This window comes from Siphateles boraxobius, unplaced genomic scaffold, assembly GCF_051911475.1.
Source record: "Siphateles boraxobius isolate OS27281-9 unplaced genomic scaffold, OSU_SipBor_1 18, whole genome shotgun sequence".
Classification (NCBI taxonomy): Eukaryota; Metazoa; Chordata; class Actinopteri; order Cypriniformes; family Leuciscidae; genus Siphateles; species Siphateles boraxobius.
This window is the reverse complement of record NW_027508788.1, coordinates 2,586,014-2,613,640: the sequence shown is the minus strand read 5'-3', so window position 1 is coordinate 2,613,640 and position 27,627 is coordinate 2,586,014. Positions and strand designations below refer to the sequence as shown.

The following is a 27,627-nucleotide window of genomic DNA, read 5'->3' as shown; positions in this document are numbered from 1 at the left end:
AGTTTGCGTGGAAATGTCTACATCTACACCCTCCACCAGCCCCACATCACAGTCCTTGAAGGGTGGAGAGCAGCTCCGCCCTCCTCAGCCAGCCCTACCACCGCATCTTCACTCATCTCCTTCCCATCTACGACTGTGTAGAAACTGAGCAGAGATCTTCAGCTGGGAACTGGAAATCCCTTAGGATGTGGAGTAATATGGACCTTGAGGATCATCCTTAAGGGTTATATTTGTTCTTAAAAGATCCATTGCTGCAATTTAACAATGAGCCATTGTCGTCAACTCAAATAACTCAGAAGGTCTACAATATCAGAAGTGTTTCAGTAGCTCTTTTAACAACAATAAATCCTCAGTCTGGTGCAAGTGTTGAGCTACAGAGATCCAATTACTCACTGCACAGCAAGTGCATCTAGATTCTTCAAGAGTCCCCAAATCTACTGCTGTTCACTGAAGGATCTATTTTCCTCTTATTTCATTCTTTACCGTCTCGACTCTCGACACCGTTTCCTTGTGTAAATCGGCATAACTGTCTTTTTCTGCACCTCAAGAGTAGATGATCCCTCGACTTACCTCAGTCTGAGTAAGCTGTCCTGCACATAAATCCCTCCATAGCCACTAACATCCAGTGCACCAATCAGAGCAGGTTTATACTGCTGCCATGCAGTGTTGTCATCATTTATGTCAATGAAATAAATTTAGCTAACTAAAATAAAAGCTGACATAAAAAAAAACTCAAGAAAAAGACATTTCATAAAATTAATCTGTTTTTTTTCTTGTCTAAAACAAGTCTGCTTTCAGAACCACGGAGAGATCATAGCACAGCCCTCTAATCCCTCCCTTTCCCCCCATGATACACAAACTGACACTTTCAACTATTTGCTTCTAAACCTAGACTTTACAAGCAATTATTTGTAAGGCAAAGAATTTTGTGCTCTTTGTATGACCCCCACAAAACTCTCTGGAGAGGGGACTGATAGGTCAGCTGAACTGACGTTGTTTTGGATGTGACATTTTCAGACAGGACACATGATTTATGGATGATTTGATGCCTTAAAAGCCAGGGCAAAGTGAATAACACCCTACCTATTAAAAAGAAGATTAAAAGTCTGGAGTATAAAGGCCAGTCCCCATTTGGGACCATGTCTCTCATAAGAGCAGATATACCTTTGACCGGACTCACTGAGTACCCAGATGGAGAATGACACTTAGCTCACAATAGTTTACATAAGAGCCAAGCAAATGTATGCCCGCAACGCACCTGTTTAACCAGTAGGAATTTGCCAATTTGATATATAGATGTAGACAACAATATATAGGCTAAATAACTACAAAATACACACAAACATGTTAGTTGACCTCGCTAACCAAATAGTATTGACAAATGACAAATGACATTGGGGGTGACAAATGACAAGTCGAACATCCATCCAATTTTTGGTTTTAAATATGTATACCAAAGGCCTGGGTACCAACCAGTGTTTTTATTGTTTACTAAAACTATCATTTTTGTTAATTGAAATAAAGCTGAAATAAAATAAAATTAGATGGAAAAAAACATTAGATGAAATATTTAAACAAAAATTAAAGTGTTGCCTTAGCAACTAACTGAAACAAAATAAGTTTAAGTACTAAAATTACTTGAATATGACAAAAAAAGACAAAAGGACATAAAATAATAAATGAAAACAACAATTATAAAAATAAAAGCCATTCAAAATATGATTAAATACTGATCAATGAAATAACAATGGCAAAATGTTTGTTGCAGTGTTCATGCAGTGGACTGTAGATCATACCGCGATTTGTCCTTTGCCCATAATTCTATCCGTGCTGTCTCCATCCTCCCTGTTCATCTTGGCTTTGTTATAGCTCTTTTCATAACACAGTAGACGTAATGTGTGGGAGCCCTCCAACTCAATCTCAAACTCCTGAGGCAGAAACAATACAGAAGAACTACATTATCCAGAACATACATGTATGTATATATATATATATATATATATATATATATACACACACACACACACACACACAATATATAAACTGTAATATATAGGGGGTGGTGATGGCGCAATGGATAAGACACATGCCTTTGGTGTGAGAGACCCGGGATCGAATCCACTATGAGACACCATTGTGTCCCTGAGCAAGACACTTAACCCCTAGTTGCTCCAGAGGTGTGCGACCTCTGACATATATAGCAATTGTAAGTCGCTTTAGATAAAACATCAGCTAAATGAATAAATGTTAAATGTATATAAACTGTAATATATTGTATATATATATATATATATATACAAAACTATATAAACTTATTTTTTTGGAATGCTACTGAATAATAATATAAATATTATTATTAATAATAAAAAATTTTGTTTGAAAAACCAAATACAGTGTCACTTTTGAACTCAATTCACCAAACAGTGTAAGGGTACCTCTGACCAGATTTAACACCTTCTATGCCTCATTTTCCTTTTCTCCCCTTTACTATGGGGGATGGTTATTGCTTTTAATTAAAATATAAAATATAATTTGTCTAGGAGGACTTCATATTCAACATAGCCCAATTTTATGCTGCTCTTAATTAAGACGAGCAGGCAGGTCTTTTCATATCAGTGGTATATAGACAGGGCATGTGGGATTACCTCATTCCACTTGGGCTCTGTGGTGTATCTGTACACTCTTGTTTTGGCTTTATTCACAAAGATACCAAAGGAATCCACCTCTAATGTGCAATACAGATCTGAAGAGAGGAAAAAAAAGAGTTACTGACGCTTTAATGCGGTGCTAGGACATGCTAAGCAAATGTATACATGAACTTTGACGAGCACAGAGAAAGGAAGAAGGACAAATACACGTACTTAAGCTCTGTTTAAGTCCAGAGGCAGAATGGACAATTACATTCAGGAATCCATACAGTCCGGTAGGTTCATCCTCTTTAAATGGAGAAAAAAGTGGAGAGGACTGTTCAATGCATTTTAAATACATAAAAAAAGATAACATAAAAAATAAATATTATTTAAACACAATAGAACAATAATAAACAAGTAAATAATTGTCTCTGGATTTTTTTCCTGTAATTTAATCAAATCGCTTAATATGCTATATAAACAGAAAAAATGTCATTCAAGATGTGAGCAAATTTTATATTTGAAGGGTGTTTTTATTTGATATATTCTTTATATTTATTCATTTATTTACATTTTGCCCTGAAGAATCATGCACAATAAATCCAGGAAGATTTAAAAACAACACAGCTTTGATTTCATGTAGTCTTTAAGACCTGTGCACCTTTCTTACCATCTTTATTGACAGTGAGGGGTAACTGATGGACCGTCTGGAGTTTGACACAAGAGTTGGTGAGCATCTGAAGCTCCATGGATGTCAGGCTGAAGCTCTTAAAGCCTGGAAAATAAGTAAGCATTCAGCTGAGGGGAAAAAAACTATCACCTATTCAAATCCTGATTTCAGTGACAATGCCACTCACATTTTTTCTGCTGTTCTCGAATCACTTCCTTCCACTCCGCACGCTCATAGTCCGATGAGATCAGAAATATGTAGCTCTGAAATGCATAACCGACACGGACTGTGAGCATGAGAAGGAACACTGAGGAGGAGTTTGAGGATGAAAATCAGATACGACAGAAAGGCCGTGAATCACTGGCTCCTACCTTTCCATTGCGGTTGTGCACTCTGAGGGGCATGTTAGGAGAGTTCAGCAGCAGTTGCGATTCCTGTTCTGACAGTTTCTTTTTCAGCCTCTCCATAACCTTTGACCCTTTGTTGGCTCTCTGTTGAGATAGAAGTAAAAGCAATTTTAAAACCTAGCATGCCGTCAATATTTAAATGCATGTATGTGGCCCAAAAAATGTAGTCTAGATAAGCAAGAAAGCTTCAGGTAATATTTTTCTAATGCGTTTAAAAGAACCAATGCTCAATTTATTTGATCAAAAAATACAGTAAAAAACAGTATTGTGAAATTTTACTACAATTAAAAATAATTGTTTTCTGTTTCAATACATTTTAAAATGTAATTTATTCGTGTGATGGCAAAGCTGAATTTTCATCATTATTACTCCGGTCTCCAGTGTCACATGATCATTCAGAAATCTTTGTAATACGCTGGTTTGATTTAAAAAAACAACTAATTAATCAGATCTGTTAAGTCTGAGAAGACTAGCACAAATGTTTATGTTTACTATTTTTCTAATTACTTAAAAACTGATAACAAATTATAAATGACAATATGAGTGAAAAGTTGCCTAAAATATCTTGTACCCTCTCTCTCAGGATCTCACTCCTCAGGGATGAGATCTTGATCTTAATGGCATCCAGCTCTTCATCAGGGGCCTGCGGGATAGGCAGGGGCTCGGACTCTTCCGCTGTTTGGAAGGTGAGATCCGAGAAAGGAACGTACCACTTCGAGTCATACTGCTGGCTCTTCCTGCAGACAGACAGCATGAGGGGAAGAAGGAGTGATGGGGGAAATAATTTAATATTCAGGCAAAAATACATTCTAGAATTTGATTATAGAGTATGGATGATGGTGCAGACTGGGCCACAAATCTGAAGAGTCAGGACATCATATTGAGAAAATAACAAGAGTGTCTGACTCAACAATACCTATATGGTAATTGGGAGCTGAATTTCACAAAAATAGAAAGAGAGCGAGTAAACAGAATTAAGGAAAGATAGAAATGAATAGAGAAGATGAGAGACAATGAGATTTTCCTTACCCTCCAATCTGTTTCTTTAATTTGGCACAGAGGAGGAGGTCAGTAAAGAGAAAAACATGGCGTAGTTTCCGGGCCCCTTCCACAAGCTCCACCATAAAGCTGTCCTTCAACAGCTGACGGTTCTGACATACAGAAAAATAAAATAGGCAAATTTTAATACAAATAAATAAATATAATGAATAAAATAAAATGTGTGTGTGTGTGTGTGTATATATATATATATTAAGTCACATGATCCTTCAGACATCCTTCGAAGATGCTGATTTGGTGCTTAAGAAACAGTTCATATTATTAAAAAACAGTTGTGTTGCTTAATTTTCGTTGTTGTTGTGGAAACTGATCATTTTTATTAGTAATCTTTGATGAACAGGTCAAAAGCACAGCATTTATATGAATATATTTATTTTTGTAACCATGTAAAAGTCTTCACTGTTACTTTTGAATTTAATCCTTGCTGAATAAAAGTATTCATTTTCTTTCTGACTCAACCCAAATGTTTATATTAGTATCTGTCAAATATAACAATAGAACAATTCTGACTTATCTGAAGTGCCACTAGGTGGCAGTCCCACCTTATTTTCAAAAACGACATCAACTCTCAGAAAAGAGCAGTGAGCTGGTGTGTTGATGAGTCTTTGTGTTTATGAAGTGAGAAAATTGGGAGGACATTTTGAAACAGGTGACTCCTGTCCACAGATCATATGTTAAGTGATAGTCCGGCAAACCTAAGCGGTAGTTAATGTGTGAAAACACACAGATACGCATAACACAGCCCCTGGCCACATGTCATGCCTCAGTGCTCCCACAATGACACATCACCTCTGCAGTGGGGAAAAAAAAGATGATATCACAAGCATCTCATCCAATTGGACGCTCTAACCTGGCTTCGCTCACCTCCACATTCCAAGACCACTTATTTTTTGGTGCAACATCACTACTGCCGTTGACTCACCCAAACATATATCACTGGATGCTTGAGTGAATTTCCCAGTGATGTGCTGTTTGCAGCTGGGGACATGGAAGAGACGGAAGAGTCACCACATACTCATTCCAAAACTCCCAGCATGCCAGAAAGGTAGTACGTCATTGCATTTCAAGAACAAAGAGTAATGGCTTGATTTCAGCTTGTGCCACCGCCAAAAACATGGCTCCCTTTTTATGCAGTGGACAAGATAAGCCAGCCTCTTTCCACATCTCTACAAAAAAGGAAGAGCAATTACATTGTTTAAAAAGTTCAATCAGCGGTTAACGGCGCCTCTTTTTCCTAAGCTCAGCCGTTTTGACAGTCAATCATTTGAGGGGTCCTGTGTAAGTAGTTTGGTTACTGTCTTGAAATAGGGTAGATGATTCCAGTGAATTCCGAGACTCAAAGAGCTGATTGTGCCCAGAAGATCGCACTCAGCAATATTGAAACGGGATCCTGGGAAACACAATGTTCCCAAATGCTCCCACACCACCAAGATTATAATGGTCATGTTTCAAAGGAGAATCATGCAGGAAGCGCATACCATTGCAAAAGAGGTTGTCCAAAACGTGTTTGCTAAACTCTTCTTAAGAGAAAAAAAGGGAGGGCCACATGTTTACAGGAAACAATAGTTTCTGGTCACATCAGTGTGAGTGAGGGACCTTTCAAAGTTCTCACTTTGCCACAAGCCTTTAATCATAAGGGAGGATGAGGCACATATTTATGGTTCTTGTCCCAATGGTAATGCACTCAGCCATCCTGGGGATGGTAGTAGGGAGCTTTATTATTGTGGCATTCTGCAGTCAGATATGTTTTGCATTATGACCACTAAATTGTATAATTGACAGTTGACTGGTTATTTGGCAATAATAGTAATAATAATAACAAAAACAACAATAATTATTATTATTATTATAAATCAAACAGCAAAAAATATTATTTTTGTTGATTCTTAATCTTGGTAAAAAAAAAACTATTGTTGTTAATATTATTGTTTATTATTATTTATTTATTAATTAATTTTAGTTAATTAATTAGTTAATCTTAGTCAAATAATTTAATAAAAAATGCTGTTGTGTTATTGTGATAGTAGTACTGTTGATATTATGCTTGATTTTAATTATTGTTCTTATTTATATTATTCATTATTATTATTACGTGCATAGTGGCAGCAAAAAATATTATTTTAACCTTAGACTAAAAGATACATTGTACATAAAAATCACTGTACCCCTAACAGACCAGAGACCAGTCCATTTATTCATTTATCCATTATACTTTCCAACAAACAACAATGTAGTAAAAACATACACCCAACAGTACAGACTAAAACTCTTCTTTCAAGGAGCTCCATATATCAGTTGAATGGCATTTCCAGAACAGTCTCACTGTAGGCGAAATGCAAAGAGACAAAAGCCCCTTTTCCTTTCTCTTTCTTCTTCACTCTGCAAGACACACACACACAGACACTTGTCCAAAAACAGGCCTGGTATCCTCTTAAATTTCATCTGCAAACACTTGTACTGTAATGCACTGCACACTGTGTGCAAATCTATACCAGTATCATATCAGTTTAAAGTTAACATGATGATGTGATTTTTCCCTCTTTGTAAGAGACGACGCTCAAATGAGCTGTCTCAGCACATCAGATGACATTTTCCAACAGGTCGCCTCCAGTTGAAACATGACAATGGCAATATCTCATAATAACCCACTAAAAACGGACTGAAACCACTGAAAATAAAACATTAAAAATAAAAAATTAGCAGTTTGTGGAGCTTAAACAATGTATGTATTTGTAAAGACAAAATCCCTCTGGAGTGCACATTTTTAGCCTTCTTAACATATGCTACTTTTTTTACACTAATATTTCTGTTATTATTAGTATTATGAGCCTATCATTATTAATAGTCTTATAAGGAATAAAGCCCCACATTTGTGTGCTTAAATCACCTCTCAACAGATTGTGCCCTAAAGGTAAGAAGCAAAACACTCTTCACATCAGTCCGTGTGTGGTATGTTGATATGCATACGTTTTTGATAGTCTTTTGAATAGAGCAGGTGGCTATGAAGTGCCCGAGGTCTTCTGCTTGTGTATGCACTTTTGTTTGATGTATCTATTGTACAGGATTTAGCATGTTTGAATTGCTTCTGTGTGATTGCGTTTATGTGTCTTTTGAGCATAGTGCATACACTTCAAATGCATATTTACATTTTGAAAGAGTGTGTGTATGTACACAGTCAGCGATGTCACATGTGTGCAGCTACATATAAAAAGCCCATCACACATCGCTGTGCGTGCTAGTATCGCAGACGCGGAAAGCTGCTTTCTGAAAACGGCAGATTCATTTGCATTTTAATTAAGTGGCTTTGGCCCAGCAAGTGCAGGCCTCTGGGGCCACCCTGAATCTTTTCTCTCTCTCTCACCTGCATACCTCCAGTTTCCAGCACGGGTAACACAAGAAGCACTAGCTAATCAACCCAACCATGACCTGAACAATCATGCTAATGCTTATAGCTGCCCACTGATATCAGTTCTGAAGTTACTCTTAAATAATGAGATCATTGTTCAGTGGCATCAACCAAAGTAGTATGCTTAGGGCACCATAATGTACCTCTCAGCTCAAGCGAGATGCATCTCAAGAATAACTAAATGTAATCAATTATATAAATGAATTAAACAATATAAAGTAATAATGATGTAAAAATTATAGTTGAAACGAATAAGCTAATTATTTTATGTTAGGGCAGGAAACTGATGGCTACACAAACAATAGTATCTAAAATAAAAAAAAACATTAAAAACTAAAATCAATTGTTTAAAATGCTACAAGCAAATGAAGGCATCACAACATTATAGAAAATGGATATTCATTTTGAAATTTTCTAAAGATTTTCAAGCCATTCATTCATAAAAACTCATTTACAGCAATTGAGCATGCATTAAGTTTTTGTGATGATTATCTGGGTCAGTATATATGCGGAAAAAATGATAAAGACACAAAAGCTATGTTTATGTTTAATTCAATAACTTTCCTTGTTACTTTTCCCTGTGTAGCCTACATGTTGTCAGCTTTCTCTACCATGAACGGGATTATAATCGGTTTCCCTCAATACCTCATCATACTCAAAGATATTGTAGCTTAATGGACTAATACAGTGATATAAAAGACCAAACTCGCACCATAATGGAGATGTAGGCTGTACTATAGGCTACAGGCAAGCAGATGGACTCAGAATATGAACTAAACGCACAGAGTTTCATGCTGAGCGTTTCCCAGTGATATACTGGCATAAAATCAACACTTGATCAATTAATACTAACATTTTCTCTTCTCTTCTATTCTATATATATAATATATTTATTTGAATAAATATATAAATATATAAATATATATATATATATATATATATATATATATAAGTATGCCTACATGTACTGCATTAGATTAAACTGGTAAGGGTCATAGCACTGCATTAGATTAAACTGGTAAGGGTCATAGCACTGCATTAGATTAAACTGGTAAGGGTCATAGCACTGCATTAGATTAAACTGGTAAGGGTCATAGCACTTGCATATTGTTCTATTGTTAGTTTAACTGTCGCTTACACATCTGCTAAATGACTAAATGTAAATGTAAAATTGGCTTGACAATTAAGACACATTAAGACAATTAAGACATTAAGATACGTTAAGCGTTTTATATGTCCAGCAGGGGAATCCTGAAGTATTGAGGGAAACCCTAGTAGCCAAATTTAGGGACCGTCTCTAAAGTTGCATACAACATTGGTATACACGTTTCTAACTTCAATAGCAGACTTCAATAACAAACTTCAATTTATTTGAATAAATATTAAAAATCTGAAAGGTGCGCATTACGCCTGACACCTACATGAACACTTTACAGTTGGTTTTATGACTGTAAGTCTTTCTCTTCAAATGCTATTGAAGTTAGAAACATGTATACCAATGTCGTATGTAACTTTAGAGACGGTCCCTAAATGTGCGAAATGCCAATGTCAAGCCAACTTTATGCCAGTATATCACTGGGAAAGTTTGCGCGTTAAGTTCATATTCTGAGTCCATCTGCTTGCTTGGGAGTTTGGTCTTTTATATCACTGTATAAGTCCATTAAGATACGTTAAGCGTTTTATATGTCCAGCAGGGGAATCCTGAAGTATTGAGGGAAACTCTAGTAGCCTACTGCATGCAGCACATTGCTGCAATATAAGGTTCAGGCAACTAAACAACCAAGAGAATTGTATGTCTACCTCAATGTAACATTGGATCTGTAGATCCGCATCGGGGGAATAACATTATAATCTTGTTCACGGTAGAGATAGATGCATGTAGGCTACACAGGAAAAATAACCGTGAAGACACTGAATTTAACATAAAACAGCCATCATATTAATGAGGATAAAATATACACAAATAGGCCTACACTCAAATTGCTGTAAATTAGTTTTTATGAATGAATGGCTGTTGCTCTGGTCTTCGTCAACAACACACGCTTACACCTCCTGCTGGTGAGGTCGACTAACAGCAGATGGAGATTATGCTCGGTAATCTACTGCTTTTCCTGCAGTTCCTGGATGTCAACGTTGAATTTACTGTCGAATTTGAACCACTGAATTTGTGGAGGCGAAGCGAAATAAAATGGACCAAAAATTGCCTGTTGAATATTATAGGTTGTATTTTTAAACAGTTTGGATATTTTGGAAGTGAAATATGAAAGGTGAATATGGATTATTGAATTTTTAATAATGAAAATGTGTTTGAAATGTTTTGAATTGAAATATTCACAGCTTAAATATTCAACCATGCTGAATTTCAGCCCATAGAATTTCAAGCCCTAAAAATACAATGCATTAAAATGCATGCATGCAATGCCTATTTTTTTCAAGTAGTGCAATTCAACAGGCTTTTTTTGTTTCAAAAACATTTGGCATTATTTTACTTCCATACTCCACAACACATGCACACACTATCAATATTTGATCAGCTGGTCTGTCCGCACACGGCCGAGGGAGGAAGGTGGGAGCGTTGTAGAAACTCCTCCTCACCATTTACTCAAAGTGGGTGGTGCCTGCTCCACACAAGATGCCCTGTAATGAATAATCAATGAGTTGCCAGTCAGAGTAAGGTGGCTCATTAAGGCAAATTACAAGCAAGCGTTGCTCGCCATCAATCACACAGCAACAATTAATCTGCCACACTCTTGAGGCCACATTGCTGGAATGAAGGGGCGGCACAGAGAGTCTGTGTCTAAAACCAAACATATCTTTAATTCCCAAGATCCTTTCAAGGATGAGTTTCTCTGCTGGGGTCAGGAAGGGTATGTGCTTCTTACCACCTGTGACATCATCATGACTCAAGAGCATTAGTAAGCAGAAACCGAAGATGTGATTAAAAATAAATCCCACTAGATCTGAGCAAAAACAACTCTAATGCAGCAAAGAGTTCAGTAACAAATAGAGGATGTTTTATTTATAGCGTAAAGTCTCTGTGGAGATTGAGAGTATATGTTAGTGTGAAATAAAGAGAAGGCATTGCGCCCAAGGATAGGTTGTGCAGAGAGCAGACGGTGGGTTGGCTCTGAGATGGATGGAAATGACTAGTCTGTATATCCTGATGGGAGTTCATTGGCTGAATGGCTTCAGGGCACCTGTAACTATATGCGACCTGGAATTTTGACATTTCTTTGCCCTTTAAAAATACGTTTTTGACACAAAACAAGATGGAGGACGTATGAGAGCGAGGGAGAAGGGTAAGATGGAAGGAAGGAGGGGTTTCTAAACTCACCTCTCCCTTCTTCACTGTCATGGACTGCCGGCGAGGTGTGCTTTCTTCGTTAATGCTGGACAGGAAGTTCTGTGAGATGCGGAGGGCGTCCTGAAGGAGGGGGTAATCTGGGTGACTGGAGGGTGTGTGTTTCAGAAGATCCTGTATAAAATACACACAAACATCAAACATAAAAGCAACATTTATTTAATTAATGATTTAATCAATGCTATTTAAAACATTTTTTTTATTTATAAAAAATTATGGCTGTCCATGCAAAACGAAAAATATACCAACACGGTGCACTCTTACTGCTATGAATAGCAGAAATTCCAAATTGCAATATGGCGACTACAGGGCACCTTACAGAGTGTCTACACTAGACACAAGACAAAGTGACTGTTGCAAATCTTATTCGTGTGAGAAGAATGGCAAGCGTTTGAAGTACGTCAGAAATAGAACAGGGCATCAGCATTTTTGGTGTCATGTTATGCCGCATCCAGTGTAGACAGCATCAATGATTATAATGGGTTCTGTCTACTTTTGTTGCGTCGAGGCGCTCGCATCTGGTGTAGACAAGGTGTTAGTCCCACCTTCTAAATAAAAGAGTCAATCACCAATTGGTAAAGTTATTACATCACTGCAGCGGTTGTTAGAAGCTCCATTTTCTTTAGAAACCTGAGACTCGTGCTGAGAACTGCACATCCCCATGCTTTTTTTAACTCTCTTTGAGCGTAAGAAACAATGTTTATGAGACCATTCATGTCAGATTTTATGGCTGATTTAAAATGTTATTTAAATGTGAGTTTGGCCAGCAGTTTTTGAGATTTCAGTATTTCCCCATTCAAATAGATAGGAGTTGGTCTTGCATGCCACAAGTTGGTATTGACACAAATATGGCCGCAGAAGTGTGTTTCTCTCTCCACTTTTGAACTCCACATTTCTATAACTTTTGAAGTGATTAATCAATGTAAACTTGTCTCCTATGTTCTTTGCAGTGCCATTCGGACTTAACATTTACACTCCCTGCGTTTTAGAATCTCACTTAGGATGGCCGAATACCCTGGAGAGTGAACTTCACAAAGCACTATCTGGCAAATGGAACGTTATATGAGCAATAGTAAAAATTATAAATAATACACATTTAAGCAATACTTAAAAAAATATTATGATAAATTAAGGTTGACTCACATGTAAAACAAGCGTGCTCCGTGTCACTCTGTCCACTGGTTTATAGAGCAGAGCTGGCAGAAATGAGACAGAAGAGAACACACACAGTGGGTTATTATTCACAAGAGCCACTTTCATACTGAAGGCTCAAATGCTGATGTTTGAAACCTTATCTAATCCACCCACTCAATGGGTTTTATGCAACTGAATTTAAAAGAAGGAAATATATTACATGCTGGGAGTGAAATGTGTAACACTTAAACTCAATGAAAATACCACAGATAATATAATGATCATTTAAATGTAACGATGTACATGAAAAAAAATGAATGTAATCTTGTAGTATCTTACTTTCCAGTGAGTATTTGGCTGTCAGGTCCTTGCACTCCTTGGTGCTCCTGACCTTGAGACTCTGCAGAGATATCAGAGACAAACTCAGGATCAATAAACCTGTGGAGTGCACACCATCACAGCCCTGGTAACTCTAATCTAAAAAAGAACATCAGTTTACTATTACAGAACCACTATTTCACATATTACAGCAGATATTCTCCTAACAAACAGTGTTCATTGGCTCTCAGCTCATTTCACAGTCATGAACAGTGTAATGGTTAATTTGGCATCGGTAGTCAGCTTCTTTGCTAACCTCAGAGCTTATCAGTGTTGCACACAATAGTCTAAACATTAAATGTAAAAACAAACAAAGCTTGCTGTTACATGCTTGAGAGTGTACTAGTTCTATTACTGTGTATATTCAATAAATGAATAAATTAGCCTGTCACATTTGATCTGCATTTGCTGTAAGTAAATGTTTCCTATTGCAAGCTTTACATTGGCGGCAATACACTCTAGAACCCACTAGAAATTGCCCACCCCCGCAAGTGCGAACAAACAATTATCCTAATGTTTGCTTTCGGTTGTGTTAGAAGGAGGAAAATCCAAAGTATAAAAGTAAGTAGTAGTTGGCATGACAACAGCTAGTAAGGGGAATAAAGTGGGACGAGTTGAGCATCATCATGTAGATTTTATTCTAGACGCCCTCTCTTCATAACATTTAGCAATGCATAAAATCTCCCACTGAACTCTGAGGGTTAAGCACCGCTTTTAGATCTGCTATGCTGGTTAGTAATGGTCTCCCTTTTTAATCATTCACTCTGATTGACCCCATGGAGGAGTGCAGCAGGTAAAGCCCTGCATAAACAATGGCAATTAATTGTTCTTTGATGGCAGGATGCATCAAGTACACAGTCGATCTGATTGGAGGTTGTTGAGGCTACAATTCCACTTTCTTGTTTTCTAACTTGCATATATATATATATATATATATATATATATATATATATATATATATATATATATATATATATATATATGTAAAATTTGTGTCACAATATCAGATCTCAATGCAGCCAAGTAGGCCTGATGCTGTCTAATGTTAATCTACATACATCCGAGTGAAACATTATTATTTAAATCAAATAAATAAATGGGGGGGGGGGGGACTTGGTTCTATTCACCAGATATTGATTGGATTGAGGCAGATCTGAATGCAAGCTTGCATTTGATCGTAAAAAAAGTGATGAGGGTTTAAACAGACTAAATGACTTTTAAGTCACTATGGTGCGTTATCACCTAAAGAGTTATGACATTTAAAATGGTCAAAACATATGTTAAAAATTAAACTTGAATGTATAAATTGTTCACAAAGATATCTGTGGATAATTCGTTGATACAATAATTCGCTCTAGTATCAAAATCATTAAATTTCACTGGTATTGGTAACAACTAATATCTAACAGATCTGCATTTGTAACCAATCAGAAGCTTGTGTTTGTTTGCTTTGGTAAGAAATAAGCTGGGGATTTTGGGTAGAGGTATCTATTCCAGTATTAAAATAAAAAAGACCTTGAGCAATCCAGTAGGCATTACCTCAGAGATCTCTGCGAACTGTGTGTTTGCTTGACAGCACTTCTCCGCGGTCTCCACTGCGAGTTCATAATTATCCACAAAGGCCCTGTACAATCCAAGCTGGCTAGCCTGCAGGAAGAAAAAACAAAGTGAGTCATTCCCACTCATGCATCTTTTTCTCTTTGTTGCCCATGTATAGTGGACTTTAAAACAGTAGGATGTAAACTGTGGAGATTTATGAATACATCCAAGATGGCAGTTCCCGCTCCAGGCTAACAGTGACACTATCATTAATGAGTGAGATGCACGCATGGACTCGCCATGGTGACATGGGGCGGACAGCCGGGACAGTGTCTTCGCTGCAGGAGCAGCTGGGCCGTTGCTGTGCGTGGCTATAGAGCCTACAGTGGTTGCCATGGCAGCAGAGGCCAACTCTTCAGTGAGCAATTAATGCATGTGGCTGGCGCTTGTAAAAAGCACATTTGGAAATCTGATTTAGCCCATCCAAACTCAATAGCCTTCCTGCCAGTGCTGGAAACCTCTTTACAGATCAATCAATCTCTCAGAACACAAATACTGTATACATTAGATGATAAAGAGTTTGTGTTGGTGTATATGCGTGATAAACAAGCTGGAGCAGAGCCAACTAAAACAATATTTGTCTGTCTGTACTGTATATGCGGATTTGGACAGTTTACAAAACGATACTCGGTTACTAACGTAACCTCGGTTCTCTCTAGAGAGGGAACGAGTATTGCGTAAGTTTAGCTTACGCTACGGGAAAGATTCATCTTCTCGAGATACTGAAGCCAAAAAATTATCCTTAATTTTGTATTCCTTGTCAACGCAGTGCAGCAGCTAGCAGACCTAGAGCAGGCCATCTCGCGTGCTCATTGGCTGCCCTGCGGGCAACTGCTGCAGCCTACCAGTGAGCCCGGCGTGACGTCACGCCCAATGAAGGGCGCCCGCGCCTTCATAGCGTCACAGCCCGCCAGAACGTGGCGTGGCTTAGCGTATAACACTAGGGGCTGTAGGCTGAATTCCCTGGTTTTCGTCGACTGAAGTGAAGTCGCTCGTGGCGCGAGCACGGCCGGTTACGCAATACTCGTTCCCTCTTTAGAGAGAACCGAGGTTACGTTAGTAACCGAGTATCGTTCTCTTACGAGAGGTTCTCTCGTATTGCGTAAGTTTAGCTTACGCTACGGGAACACTTTGTCAACGCCGTGCGCGCCAAGCATCCACATGAGACCCCGAGCTTTCAGGGGAACCCCATAAGTGGAAAAAATAAGGTGGCCAGCCACGCGGGCCATCACTTGTACATAAGCACACATAGGGAATACAGAGCAGCGCGCCGGTCTGTATAGGCACATGGCACATACCCTACTTAGTGCAGCTCAACCAGGAGAGCTGAGTCATGTGAGAGTGATCTGAGCAGGAGATCTGGGCAGAATACACCTCTCCTTCAGACTGACAACAGTTTAGCCTGCAAGGCAGGAACTTCTAGGTTATAAAACCTGACAAAGGTAGACGGGGAGCTCCAGCCCGCCGCTACACATATGTCATGGATAGAAATTCCACTGGACCATGCCCACGAAGAGGCCACGCCTCTCGTGGAATGAGCCCTGATGCCCAGAGGGCATTGCAGACCTTTTGACGCGTAAGCGGCCGCTTTAGCGTCCACTATCCATCTGGACAGGCTCTGTTTCGAGGAGGCGAGACCCTTGGTGCGCCCACCAACGAAACAAAAAGCTGTTCCGAACGCCTGAAGGAGGCGGAGCGCGTAATGTAAAACCTCAGCGCTCTGACAGGGCAGAGGAGATTCACATCACCTTCGCTGTCAGATGCTGGGAGAGCTGACAACGAAATAACTTGCGCTCTGAATGGAGTGCCCATCACTTTAGGGACATAGCCATGTCTAGGTCTGAGGATGACTTTAGAGTCATTCGGTCCGAACTCAAGACACGACGCGCTGACAGACAGCACATGCAGGTCCCCTACACGTTTTACTGACGACAGTGCAGTCAGAAAGACGGTTTTCAGTGATAGATATTTCAACCCCACGGTGTCTAGTGGTTCAAATGGAAAAGCTTTCAGGGCCTCGAGGACCAATGAAAGATCCCACATGGGAACCGACGGGGGGCGCGGCAGATTCATCCTTCTAGCTCCTCTAAGGAAGCGGATGGCCAACTCGTGTCTTACCAATGACTGGCCGTGCGTCGATTCTGCGAACGCTGCCACGGCCGCGACGTATACATTGAGCGTGGATGGGGAACTTCCCTTATCCAACAGCTCTTGTAGGAAGGTGAGCAGATGCGCCACCCCGCATGTCCGCGGTTCCAGATCTCTGTCGGTGCACCATCCAGAGAACACCGACCATTTAGACGCGTAGAGCCTTCTCGTGGAAGGGGCTCTAGACTGCGTGATCGTGTTCATCACTCCTTCTGGCAGGGCAACGAGTACCCGTTGATCAACCATAAATGCAGAGACCAGCGCTCTGGATTGGGATGCCAGATCGTGCCGCGAGCCTGAGAGAGGAGATCTGCCCTCACCGGATTCGGCCACGGAGCTGTATGTGACAGCCCTGCTAGTTCCGGGAACCAAATCTGATTCTCCCAACGCGGGGCTATGAGGAGCACCGAGTGGCGCGTTTCCCTGATTCTCTTGATCACCTGTGGCAACAGATAGACCGGAGGGAAAGCATATAGCGGGAGGCTGGGCCAAACCTGGGCCAGCGCATCCTCATCCTTCGAACAGACCGTCGGGCATTGAGCGTTGTCTTTTGACACAAATAGGTCGACTTCCGCTCTGCCGAATAGGCGCCACAGTTTCTGGACCGTTTGGGGTGCAGGGATCATTCCCCTGGGGGAACGTTGTCCCTGGACAGTTTGTCTGGGCCGTCGTTCAAATGGCCAGGCACATGCGCCGCCCTCAGCGAGCGCAGGTGCATCGGAGACCAAATAAGGAGGCGTTCCGTCAGATTGCAGAGATTTCTGGATCTGACACCGCCCTGACGGTTTACATAGGATACCACAGACATGTTGTCCGAGCGGACAAGAACATGCTGGTCCTGTATGAACGGGAGGAAGCACTTCAGCGCGTTCTCGACCGCTATCATTTCCAGACAGTTTATGTGAAAACCCTTCTCCTGGTCTGACCACTGGCCAAAGGCCGGTCTGCCCTCGAACAGTGCGCCCCAACCCGAGTTGGACGCGTCTGACGAGATGACTTTACGATAAGAGATGGTTCCCATCATTACTCCCTGCTGGTACCAGTCGGCCACTAACCAGGGCTGCAGAGCTGCTATGCAGGCCTGAGTCACTCTGATTTTCTGGCCGCCAGACACCCGGCGGGACACGCGAGCATTCAACCAGCGTTGGAGCGGGCGCATGCGCAGTAGGCCCAGCTGGAGCACCGCTGCAGCTGATGCCATACAGCCCAACATCCTTTGAAATGTTTTCAAGGGGAGAAAGCTGCCCTTCTGGAAAGATGCGGCTAGGTGGCGAACACGGCGCGTGCGCTGTGTCGATAAACGAGCCGTCATGGTCACCGAGTCCAGTGCTATTCCTAAAAGGAAATTGACTGGCTGGGCAGTAATGAGCTCTTGGTCCAGTTGATCGTGAGACCCAAGCTTTCCAGATGACTGAGAAGCACTGTTCTGTGAGATAGCAGTTCTGTCTCTGACTGTGCCAATATCAGCCAATCGTCCAGATAGTTCATTATTCGCAGCCCCTGACTTCTCAGGGGGGCGAGCGCCGCGTCCATGCACTTCGTAAATGTACAGGGTGCCAGGGACAGGCCGAACGGCAGGACGGTGTAATGATATACCTGACCGTCGAAGGCGAATCTCAAAAATTGCCTGTGACGGGGTACTATCTGAATCTGAAAATAGGCATCCTTCAGATCTAGAGAAATAAACCAGTCCCTCGGGCGAACGTGCGTGAGGATTTTCCTGGTCGTAAGCATTTTGAACGGTCTTTTCGCAAGCACTTAGTTCAAATATCTCAGATCTAGGATAGGTCTGAAGGCTCCGTCCTTCTTGGGTACGAGAAAATATCGGCTGTAAAAGCCTGACTCGCTCAGAGAAGGCGGTACCTTTTCTATAGCCCCTTTGCACAGCAGCTTTGCTATTTCTGCGTGAAGTAGGTGTGCTACTTACGCATTCACAATCGTCGCGGTCCGGGCTTGAAAGCGCGGGGGACGGCGAATGAATTGAAGTGTATAGCCCTGCTTTATTGTGCTCAACACCCATTCTGAAATCCCTGGGATAGTTTCCCACGCAGCTATGTGAGCCGCTAGGGGGGAAATCGCCATTTGCGGGCTTGTGAAACTGAACCGGAGCCGAAAGCGCGGTGCGCGCGCTCTCGGTTCTGGGCAATGGCTGCTCGCTGAAAAGCCGAAACCGGCTGATTTATGTGAGATGTCCCAATCATAAGGGATGGGGAACAGTCTTTTGTCATTTTTTGACGCACGAGCAGCGCTCCGGGCGGGAAAGCTTCCTGTAAGCGTGAGCGCGTGTGCGCGGGCACGAGACTTACAAGTGTATTTGATGCCCCGATCATAATGGATGGGGAGCGTTTTATTAATGCCCTGCGTTTTGTGATAACACTTAAACGCGCAGGCGCAGCCCGGGGGGTGGTTAGTGTTAGCAAGCGTGAACGCACTCAGGCGGGCACGAGACTTACATTCATAACCTGCTTTCTTTTGTGAAACTGACCCGGAGCCGAAAGCGCGGCGCGCGCGCTCTCGGTTCTGGGCAATGGCTGCTCGCTGAAAGCCGAGACCGTCTGATTTATATGAGATGTCCCAATCATAAGGGATGGGGAACATTCTTTTTTTTTTTTTTTTTACTTTTTGACGCGCGAGCAGCGCTCCGGGCTGAAAAGCTTCCTGTAAGCGTGAGCGCGTGCACGAGACTTACAAGTGTATTTGACGCCCCGATCATAATGGATGGGGAGCGTTTTATTAATGCCCTGCGTTTTGTGATAACACTTAAAACGCGCGGGCGGAGCCCGGGGGGAGGTTTGTGTTAGCAAGCGTGAACGCACTCTGGCGGGCACGAGACTTACATCCATAACCTGCTTTCTTTTGTGAAACTGACCCGGAGCCGAAAGCGCGGCGCGCGCGCTCTCGGTCCTGGGCAATGGCTGCTCGCTGAAAGCCGAGACCGGCTGATTTATGTGAGATGTCCCAATCATAAGGGATGGGGAACATTCTTTTTTCACTCTTTGACGCGCGAGCAGCGCTCCGGGTGGAAAAGCTTCCTGTAAGCGTGAGCGCGGGCACTAGACTTACAAGTGTATTTGACGCCCCGATCATAATGGATGGGGAACGTTTTATTAATGCCTTGCGTTTTGTGATAACGCTTAAACGCGCGGGCGGAGCCCGGGGGGAGGTTTGTGTTAGCAAGCGTGAACGCACTCTGGCGGGCACGAGACTTACATTCATAACCTGCTTTCTTGATCGTGTAACAGAGCGGGCAGATAGTGGGCACAGACTTGTGGACACATTTCTTACATTCAACACTCGAGCGGCTTTTCTGCGCTTCATGAGAGTGTGCTCTGCGAGGTTCGGAGTGCTTATGTGTAGTGGTGAACACTGGGGCGTGGGCACTTTCATTACACTTACAACACCGACGGCATGAGCCGGACCAGACATTTTACTCATTTTGAGATTTTTCTGGGTCGCCGTGAAAACGGCGTTTGAGTGCAGGCGAGAGGGTCAACAGACCGGCTCGTTGGCTGCTAATTGAACCACTGCAGTAGCCTGTTTGAAGGGGACTGACAGGGAATAAACTTAAACACGCACGTCTTTTCGGAGGCGATGTGTCTGTTAGTAAGCGTGAGCTCTCGTGAGCGGGCACTAACTTACATTCTTAATCTGACATTATACTCACTTGAGATTTCTCTGGGTCGCCGCGAGAACGGCGGATGTGTGCAGGCGAGCGGGTTGCATTACCGGCTCGTTGGCAGCCAAATACACCACTGCAGTAGCCTTATCTAAGGGGACTGACATGGCGAGACATTTCGACGGCGGCGCGCAAGCCCGTCCGGGTCATGCAGAGAGCTCGAGAGGGCTCTGCACGACGCGCGAACGGGGACGCGAGGGCGGGGTAGCTCTCTTGTAACGTAAAGAGAGCTAGCCGCGTGCTCGGTGGTCGAGCAGAACTGGAACAGTGTTTGTACGAGGGCGCGCGCACGAGTAGTGGGCACGGGACCTACATGTAACACAGATGATGCCCGTCCGGGTCATGCAGAGAGCTCGAGAGGGCTCTGCATGACGCGCGAACGGGGACACGAGGGCGGGGTAGCTCTCTTGTAACGTAAAGAGAGCTAGCCGCGTGCTCGTACGTGTCCCTCGGCCTCATTCTCAGATGCGACGGCAGTGAGGCTCGTGAGCGGCAGCTGCGCGTCGGTGAGGAGAGGCGGGGGGTGTTGAAGGCTTCGAGTCGAGCCCGCAGGGTCGACAGCGGAAGCGCTTCACAGCCGGAAGTGCGAGGCGTCTTAAAAAAGACACTCGCTGCTCTTTTAGAATAGGTTTTAGAATAGGTTTTAGCAAGGTAAAGGATACGTCGCCGGATAGCGTAGCTCGCACGGATGGCTGAAGGTGGCGAAGACGGCCGGCTTCCTCAGCGCTCTCCTAAGCTGGCTGTCCGCTGTTCGACGGCGGCGGTGGCTTCTCTCAGATCCAGCGATGCGAAGAGCTCGCTGAAGAGACGAAAATCAGGGAATTCAGCCTACAGCCCCTAGTGTTATACGCTAAGCCACGCCCATTCTGGCGGGCTGTGACGCTATGAAGGCGCGGGCGCCCTTCATTGGGCGTGACGTCACGCCGGGCTCACTGGTAGGCTGCAGCAGTTGCCCGCAGGGCAGCCAATGAGCACGCGAGATGGCCTGCTCTAGGTCTGCTAGCTGCTGCACTGCGTTGACAAGGAATACAAAATTAAGGATAATTTTTTGGCTTCAGTATCTCGAGAAGATGAATCTTTCCCGTAGCGTAAGCTAAACTTACGCAATACGAGAGAACCTCTCGTAAGAGAACTTAGAATATGTTTCTGATTCCTTTACACAGCCCCAATCTCTAGTCATTTAGCGTTAAACTTTAATTTTCCACTCTTTTGGGCCCTTGGGTAGTATGTTTTTGTTACTGTACCTTTAATTTAAGGATAGTTAATAATAATAATAATAATAATTTAAATTTATATAGCGCCTTTCCTAAGCTCAAGGACGCTTCACAATAACAGTACAAAAAACAACACTAGGCCTATATACAGACAGGAAGGTGGACAGTTAATTAAAGATGCAAAAGACTAATGGTACCCAATTTAACATTATGACTGTAATACAGATTAAGTTCCATTCAGATTTAGTTCACCTAAAGATGACAATTCTATCATCATTTACTCTAATGTCACTCCATACATGTATCAAGGCCAGTTCACACTGCACTGACAGACGCCGACCAACACTGCCAATCACCAGATTACAATACGTCACTTCTCAGACATGACAAACGAGAGCAGACCAAAAACAGATGATGAGTAACAAACTGATCGGATAAAACCCGGCAAAGTGTCTGTTGCTGTTGCTGGGTGTCTGTCGGAGCAACGTGAATTGGCCTTTACTTTATTTTTTCTGTGAAACATAAAACATGATATTTAATGATAGTTTGTTGGTCAACAAACAGTTCAGGTGACTACTGACTTCCATTGACTTCCACTGACAAAATAAAACAAAAAAAATAAATGAGCCATTTCTAAAAATATCTTCTTTTAAGATCCACAGAATAAATACGTTGTACAGGTTTGGAGCTACATGAGGGTGAGCATTCATTTTTGGGTGACCCATCCCTGAACCATCCAACAACTGTTGGACAGGAACGAAAGATAAATTGGTATGACCCCATTGGTACATGTCCAGACTTGGTGGTACGTCCGGGAATCTTTTATTTTGCACCGGCCAAAGAGTCCATAAGTGAAGTCATTTTCTCAGTGTGTGCAATCCTCTCCATGCTGAGCAGAAACAGCCGCCTTGGGCCAGAATCTATCTGCAGCGTGGAGGACGGGAATTTACTCTGCGACAACCTCATTACAGCGTGGAGAGAGATGATGACCGTAATAAAGCAATGACAACACATGCCGGGCCGAGTCAAACCGTGGCTGAGCGCTGTGAGGAGATGCATTAAGCTGGAGTAAGCAACTGGAAATTTAGCAATGTAAACAGACATGATGAAGCAACTTCAATCAAATGTATTTCAAAGCATACAAAACCAACTTTAATCAAATGTATTTAAAACATACAAAACCAACTAATCTTAGAGACCATATTCAGAGGAGACATCTTTTTTTTTGTTGAGGGATACAGATTGTTCAGGTTGTCAATGTTGTGTACTATCTGTGAACCATTAAGGCAAGAAAACACAGAGAGGAAAAACTTAGCGGAAGAAACTCAATTAGATTTTCAGACAGTAGTATTTTTGTATTTAATAATAAAGATGGGGTGTTAGACACTCCAGTCTGCAGGAAATACCGATCACCAGTACATTCTTTTTGTACGCTGGTTATGGTTTTAAACTCACTCTCCATGTCCCTGCAGTCATTCTGCGTGTGATTCATTGAGCAAAAAAGTTGTATAGATACAACTTGTATGTAGTAGAAATATTGTTATTGTGAATTCTTTTGGCCATGATAATTATGTGAAAATCTGATATCATGACACCCCAATCCACCATCAAAAAGAAAAACTATAGTTTACTCTGCAAATGCTGTCACAGACACCGTGTTGACAGGTTAGGATTCATTATTCAGATAACACATAACCAGCCCATTAAGTGTTGATACAGGAGAGTAGTATGCTAAGGCTGTTTTGAGAAGGTTGAGTTGCATCTAAACATGACAGAAATTTAAAAGTTGATAAGTCAGCTGGTTGAGACAGCTTGTCAGAGGCTTCAGCACAGCAGTGTTCACATCCTCTCAGCCTCGACACACTTCCTCATGATGACATGACCATATGCCAGGCCCAGCTGAAGATGAAAGTATGTTCCTCTGCACTTAACAATGTTTAAGTAGGTCACAGATCTGCATTTAAAAACTTGAATTTCAGAATCTCTCGCTGTTAGGAGAGAATTTACATACGAGTGTCAGTGACAAGCGTAAATCATTAAGTGCAAGTAAAAGCGGGAATATTTAGCATCTTCCTCACAGCTGACCAGGACAAACGTCACCTTTGACATTCTTCATGATTTGCGCTGCGTTTACTTGCTCAACATGAGCTGTCTGGAAGGAAGGAACAACACAAACAGCAGGAGACATTTCTACCACTGACTGACTATATCTTTCTCGTTCCTACATCTTGTTCTCTCTCCTGCTGTGAGCAACTGTCTTTTTAGGGAGCTGCCTCCTCAAGCGCTGCCTCGCCTCCTGCCTCCGGATTCTCGCTAATGGATGTGGGAGAGGGCGAGGGGATCAGTGACAAATAGCCTCCGGTCAAAATGACAGACTAACTGACTGTCTGAGAAAAACCCAACACCTTCTGGGAGAAAACACAACTTGCTGACTATAGCTTTTGATTATTGAATGTGGGACAGTGCAAGTGGGGAACAATGAAGGGGAAAATGGAAAGATAAATATATGTAGAATAAGACTCCCGCGCACACTGTGTGGACAGAGAGAGGGGGGATTTTTCTGCCCCTCCCCCCAACAGCAGAGTCACACGATGAAATAACTTAATGGAAAAGAGCGGGGAGGGGAGGGAAGGGGCATTTGGGGGGGCAAGAGATAGAGAACACAATCTTCGAATGGTACTATTAATAGCCCTCTCCTCCAGAAACAAAGCACACACTGTAGTATCTGCCCAAGTGGCTGGGTGAAAAAAGACAGCATTAAGATGTGTTTTCCAACATAACACAAGCTCCTGCAGTCAAGACATTGTGTGACTGTGCGGTGTTGATCTAGGGCCATAAATGATTCATTTAGGGATTCCTTGATTTGGAAATAAATGTTCATTTTTATTCAGCCTCATGGCACACAAAAGAGACTGGACAGCTGATGCGATTCCACTATGATAAGAATAAAATTTGAGTCTAAATGACTCTTGATTCTAAAATGAACAATTACATCACATGAAGGAAAGCAGATTTTGATAATATATAGATTTAAAAAAGACATGAAATTCTGTTAGGTGTTGACTTAAAATAGTTCAGAGTAAACAGGATATATTCTAGAAAAAAAGGAGGACAAGATTGTATCTATGAAGATCTTATTGGATAAAAAAAATGTTCCAGGTGATTTGATAGTAAGACAAGAATTTGGTGATGTCAGAATGAGAAAAAGTATTACATAAGACGACACAAAATGTCACAATTAGTAAATTGGGTCCTTTTTAATTTAATAGCTGTTTAGAAAATGTTACTCACTTGTTTTTGGAAAAGGTCTCCCACGCGTTGGTGGTGACTCCACTGCTGCACTCTGGGTAAAAGGCTATCATAGAATTCTTTGTGGATCTCATAAAGCTCAGGCACTTTGAAGAAGATGGTTTCGATCTGTTGAACAGTCAGGACAGGCTGAGAGGTGGTGGCTGCTGCTTTCAGGGGCTTCATGGGCTGACAAAGGAGCAGGAATAGACATTTGGACATGTCAACATGTTTTATTAAATCTGCTTATCACTAAAGAAAGACAAGTTATGAACAGTAAGCAGTGCAACTGAGAAAGACCCAATGGTACGTGTGTTTAACAATCTAATCAAGCATAAGCTACTAATAGTTTGTTGTTTTTGAAATAAGTCTCTTATGCTCTCCAAGACTGCATTTATTTGACCAAAACTACAGTAAAAAGAGCAAGATATTTTTAATATGATTTATTTAATTATTATTATTATTTTTATTTTTACAATTTAATAACTCTGTTTAAAAATATTATTTATTCCTGTGATGGCAAAGCTGAATTTTCAGTTGGAAACCGTAATATATGTTTTAAAGACTCTTTGATGAATAGAAAGTTTGAAATATAAATATTTTGTACGTTATAAATGCCTTTACAGTAACTATCAATTTAATGTGTTCTTTTTCAAATAAAATCTTAGTGGTAGTGTAAAAACAAAGTATGTTTAAAGTATGACTATGTACTGAGCCACAGTTTTAGAGTGCATTTAGCTTAAATTAGCACTGCTAATGTACAGCATCACATACACTTGCATTTAAATGCATGACATTCTGGTTGCAGATGATGGTTAGGCCATTTTGTAATGGACTTGAAGCTCTGTGACATAATCACTCAGCCAACCCATACATCTCACTAATAAGACTGCTTACAACACACCTTGTGCAAATTCAATCGCACACTGTTATCAGATTCAAGCTCGAATCTCTCTCACCAGTAACAGCGCCTCCAGATGGCTGAGGTAGGTCTCTTCACTGGACAGGATTCCAGACAACACCCTTTTCCTCATCTCCAATCCCTTCTCTAGGTCCAACTCCGCCTGCGTTAACAGAGAAAGAGCTCACTCACACGCTTCTGAACAACACACTCTTAAATCACATGACATTAAATTACATACTGGCATTGCTGGAATGAGCTATAAAAAAGTGATTTGGCACTGGTTCAATGGAGCTGCTCCCTGGTCTTATAATAACTGTCTTGGCTACAGGAGAATCATGGGCTACATGAGAATCATAACACCTTTGAACTGAATAAAGCCTTTAATTGCTAACCACCAAGCTTTGAGAAAAGCATCAAAGATACTACAGACCACAAATCCATCCAGAAGCGACATATCTATCTTCTTGTCATGCGTGTTGGTCACCGAGTGCTGGTGACAGCTAAATGGGCCTGGAATGTTGGTTTCCATGGCCACAGCACAGGTAGTGGAAACCGCAGATGTTTGTGATAGTCTCATGAGACTTCCTAATCCAGATTTCAGGATAAAACATCCATCTGAATCATGACTGCATTATCATTGCGGACTCTGCTGGCTTGTATCGAGATTTAAAGCTGAAGTGATGCTAACATTTCTACTTAATTCACCAACTGATGACAAAGTAAATCCCGCCATTGAAACCTGCAGCAGGGGGAAGGTGGAAATCAAGGTTTTATTCATGAACTCTTGGGTGCGAGACGTCTCACCCCAGGGGGCACCCCTGTATTTCTAGACCACCATCTTTTATTCATCCACATATTTGTTAATCAAAGCATGTCAGTGACTTAGCGCATGACAATGAGTTGAGCTCATCTCTACTGCTCAAACAATAACACTTGGTTATTGAAAACACAAGGATGAAAAATTATTTATCATTATACACAAAACAGGCGAAAAACTACAAATGGCTTACAAGTAAAAACAAACAAACATATGTTTAAAGAACATAAATAGAACAGTACATCAATAACAACAAGGAAAATGTAGATAAATTATTTCAAGAAAAATAGCCACATGTAATTAGATGACATTTTAAACATAGGGTTATTAGGGTATATAATAATGGAGTTAATTTAACCTTGTAGAGAACTTTTTACATTAACTTTCCCCAATATGTATTTTTTCTGCAAGCTGTTCTCATACATTATATATCCTATTGTACTTTGAAAATGCGACCTAATAAAAACAGAAATGTGACATTATGAGGCCAACATACAGAAAAAAAACTAATGGAAAGGGTATAACTTTCAGTACAGTTATTTTCTTAAACATAACAATTTGTTCATATTTGCTCATCCAAATTCAATATTTTGGAAATGGGGAGTTTGAATAAAGGACACAGGACCCTTTTTTGGTTATTTTCAGCTCAATTTGAATAGAGTGACAACCTAAAACAGCTTTCAGTGACAGCATGATGTAAGTTTTCTTAAATGTGCAGACACAGAGAAATTGCACTCATTGAAATCTTATCTATTTCTGTTGGAGGCTAAACAAGGGTAAGGAAATGTGCATGAAAAAATGGGTGACCATCCCTCTGTAGTGTCATTTGCAAGTTTATTTGCAGCTCAATTTAAGACATTTACATAGCAAATCCCTCTTTGAATTTGAAATGACACCCTGGCTGTGTGTATGTTGGGTAAACACAGAGTACATCAG

At 41.4% G+C, this 27,627-nt stretch overlaps 1 protein-coding gene across 3 annotated transcripts in view; it reads right to left on the bottom strand.

The window, feature by feature from the left end:
- The window catches only part of bcr (BCR activator of RhoGEF and GTPase), a 99,942-nt gene that overhangs the window by 8,151 nt on the left and 64,164 nt on the right, over positions 1-27,627 (bottom strand). For 2 of the 3 annotated variants that reach the window (XM_077232803.1, XM_077232802.1), the window contains exons 3-16: positions 25,930-26,034; positions 24,974-25,159; positions 14,585-14,692; positions 13,007-13,067; positions 12,677-12,729; positions 11,507-11,647; positions 4,737-4,858; positions 4,279-4,444; positions 3,672-3,791; positions 3,488-3,563; positions 3,301-3,405; positions 2,862-2,936; positions 2,646-2,743; positions 1,797-1,928 (exon numbers count right to left, since the gene is read on the bottom strand). In XM_077232803.1, the coding sequence (XP_077088918.1) occupies positions 1,797-1,928; positions 2,646-2,743; positions 2,862-2,936; positions 3,301-3,405; positions 3,488-3,563; positions 3,672-3,791; positions 4,279-4,444; positions 4,737-4,858; positions 11,507-11,647; positions 12,677-12,729; positions 13,007-13,067; positions 14,585-14,692; positions 24,974-25,159; positions 25,930-26,034 (1,548 nt within the window). Of the gene's footprint in view, positions 1-62; positions 180-1,796; positions 1,929-2,645; positions 2,744-2,861; positions 2,937-3,300; positions 3,406-3,487; positions 3,564-3,671; positions 3,792-4,278; positions 4,445-4,736; positions 4,859-11,506; positions 11,648-12,676; positions 12,730-13,006; positions 13,068-14,584; positions 14,693-24,973; positions 25,160-25,929; positions 26,035-27,627 lie in introns of those variants that run through there. The other variant, XM_077232804.1, reaches the window with a different exon arrangement.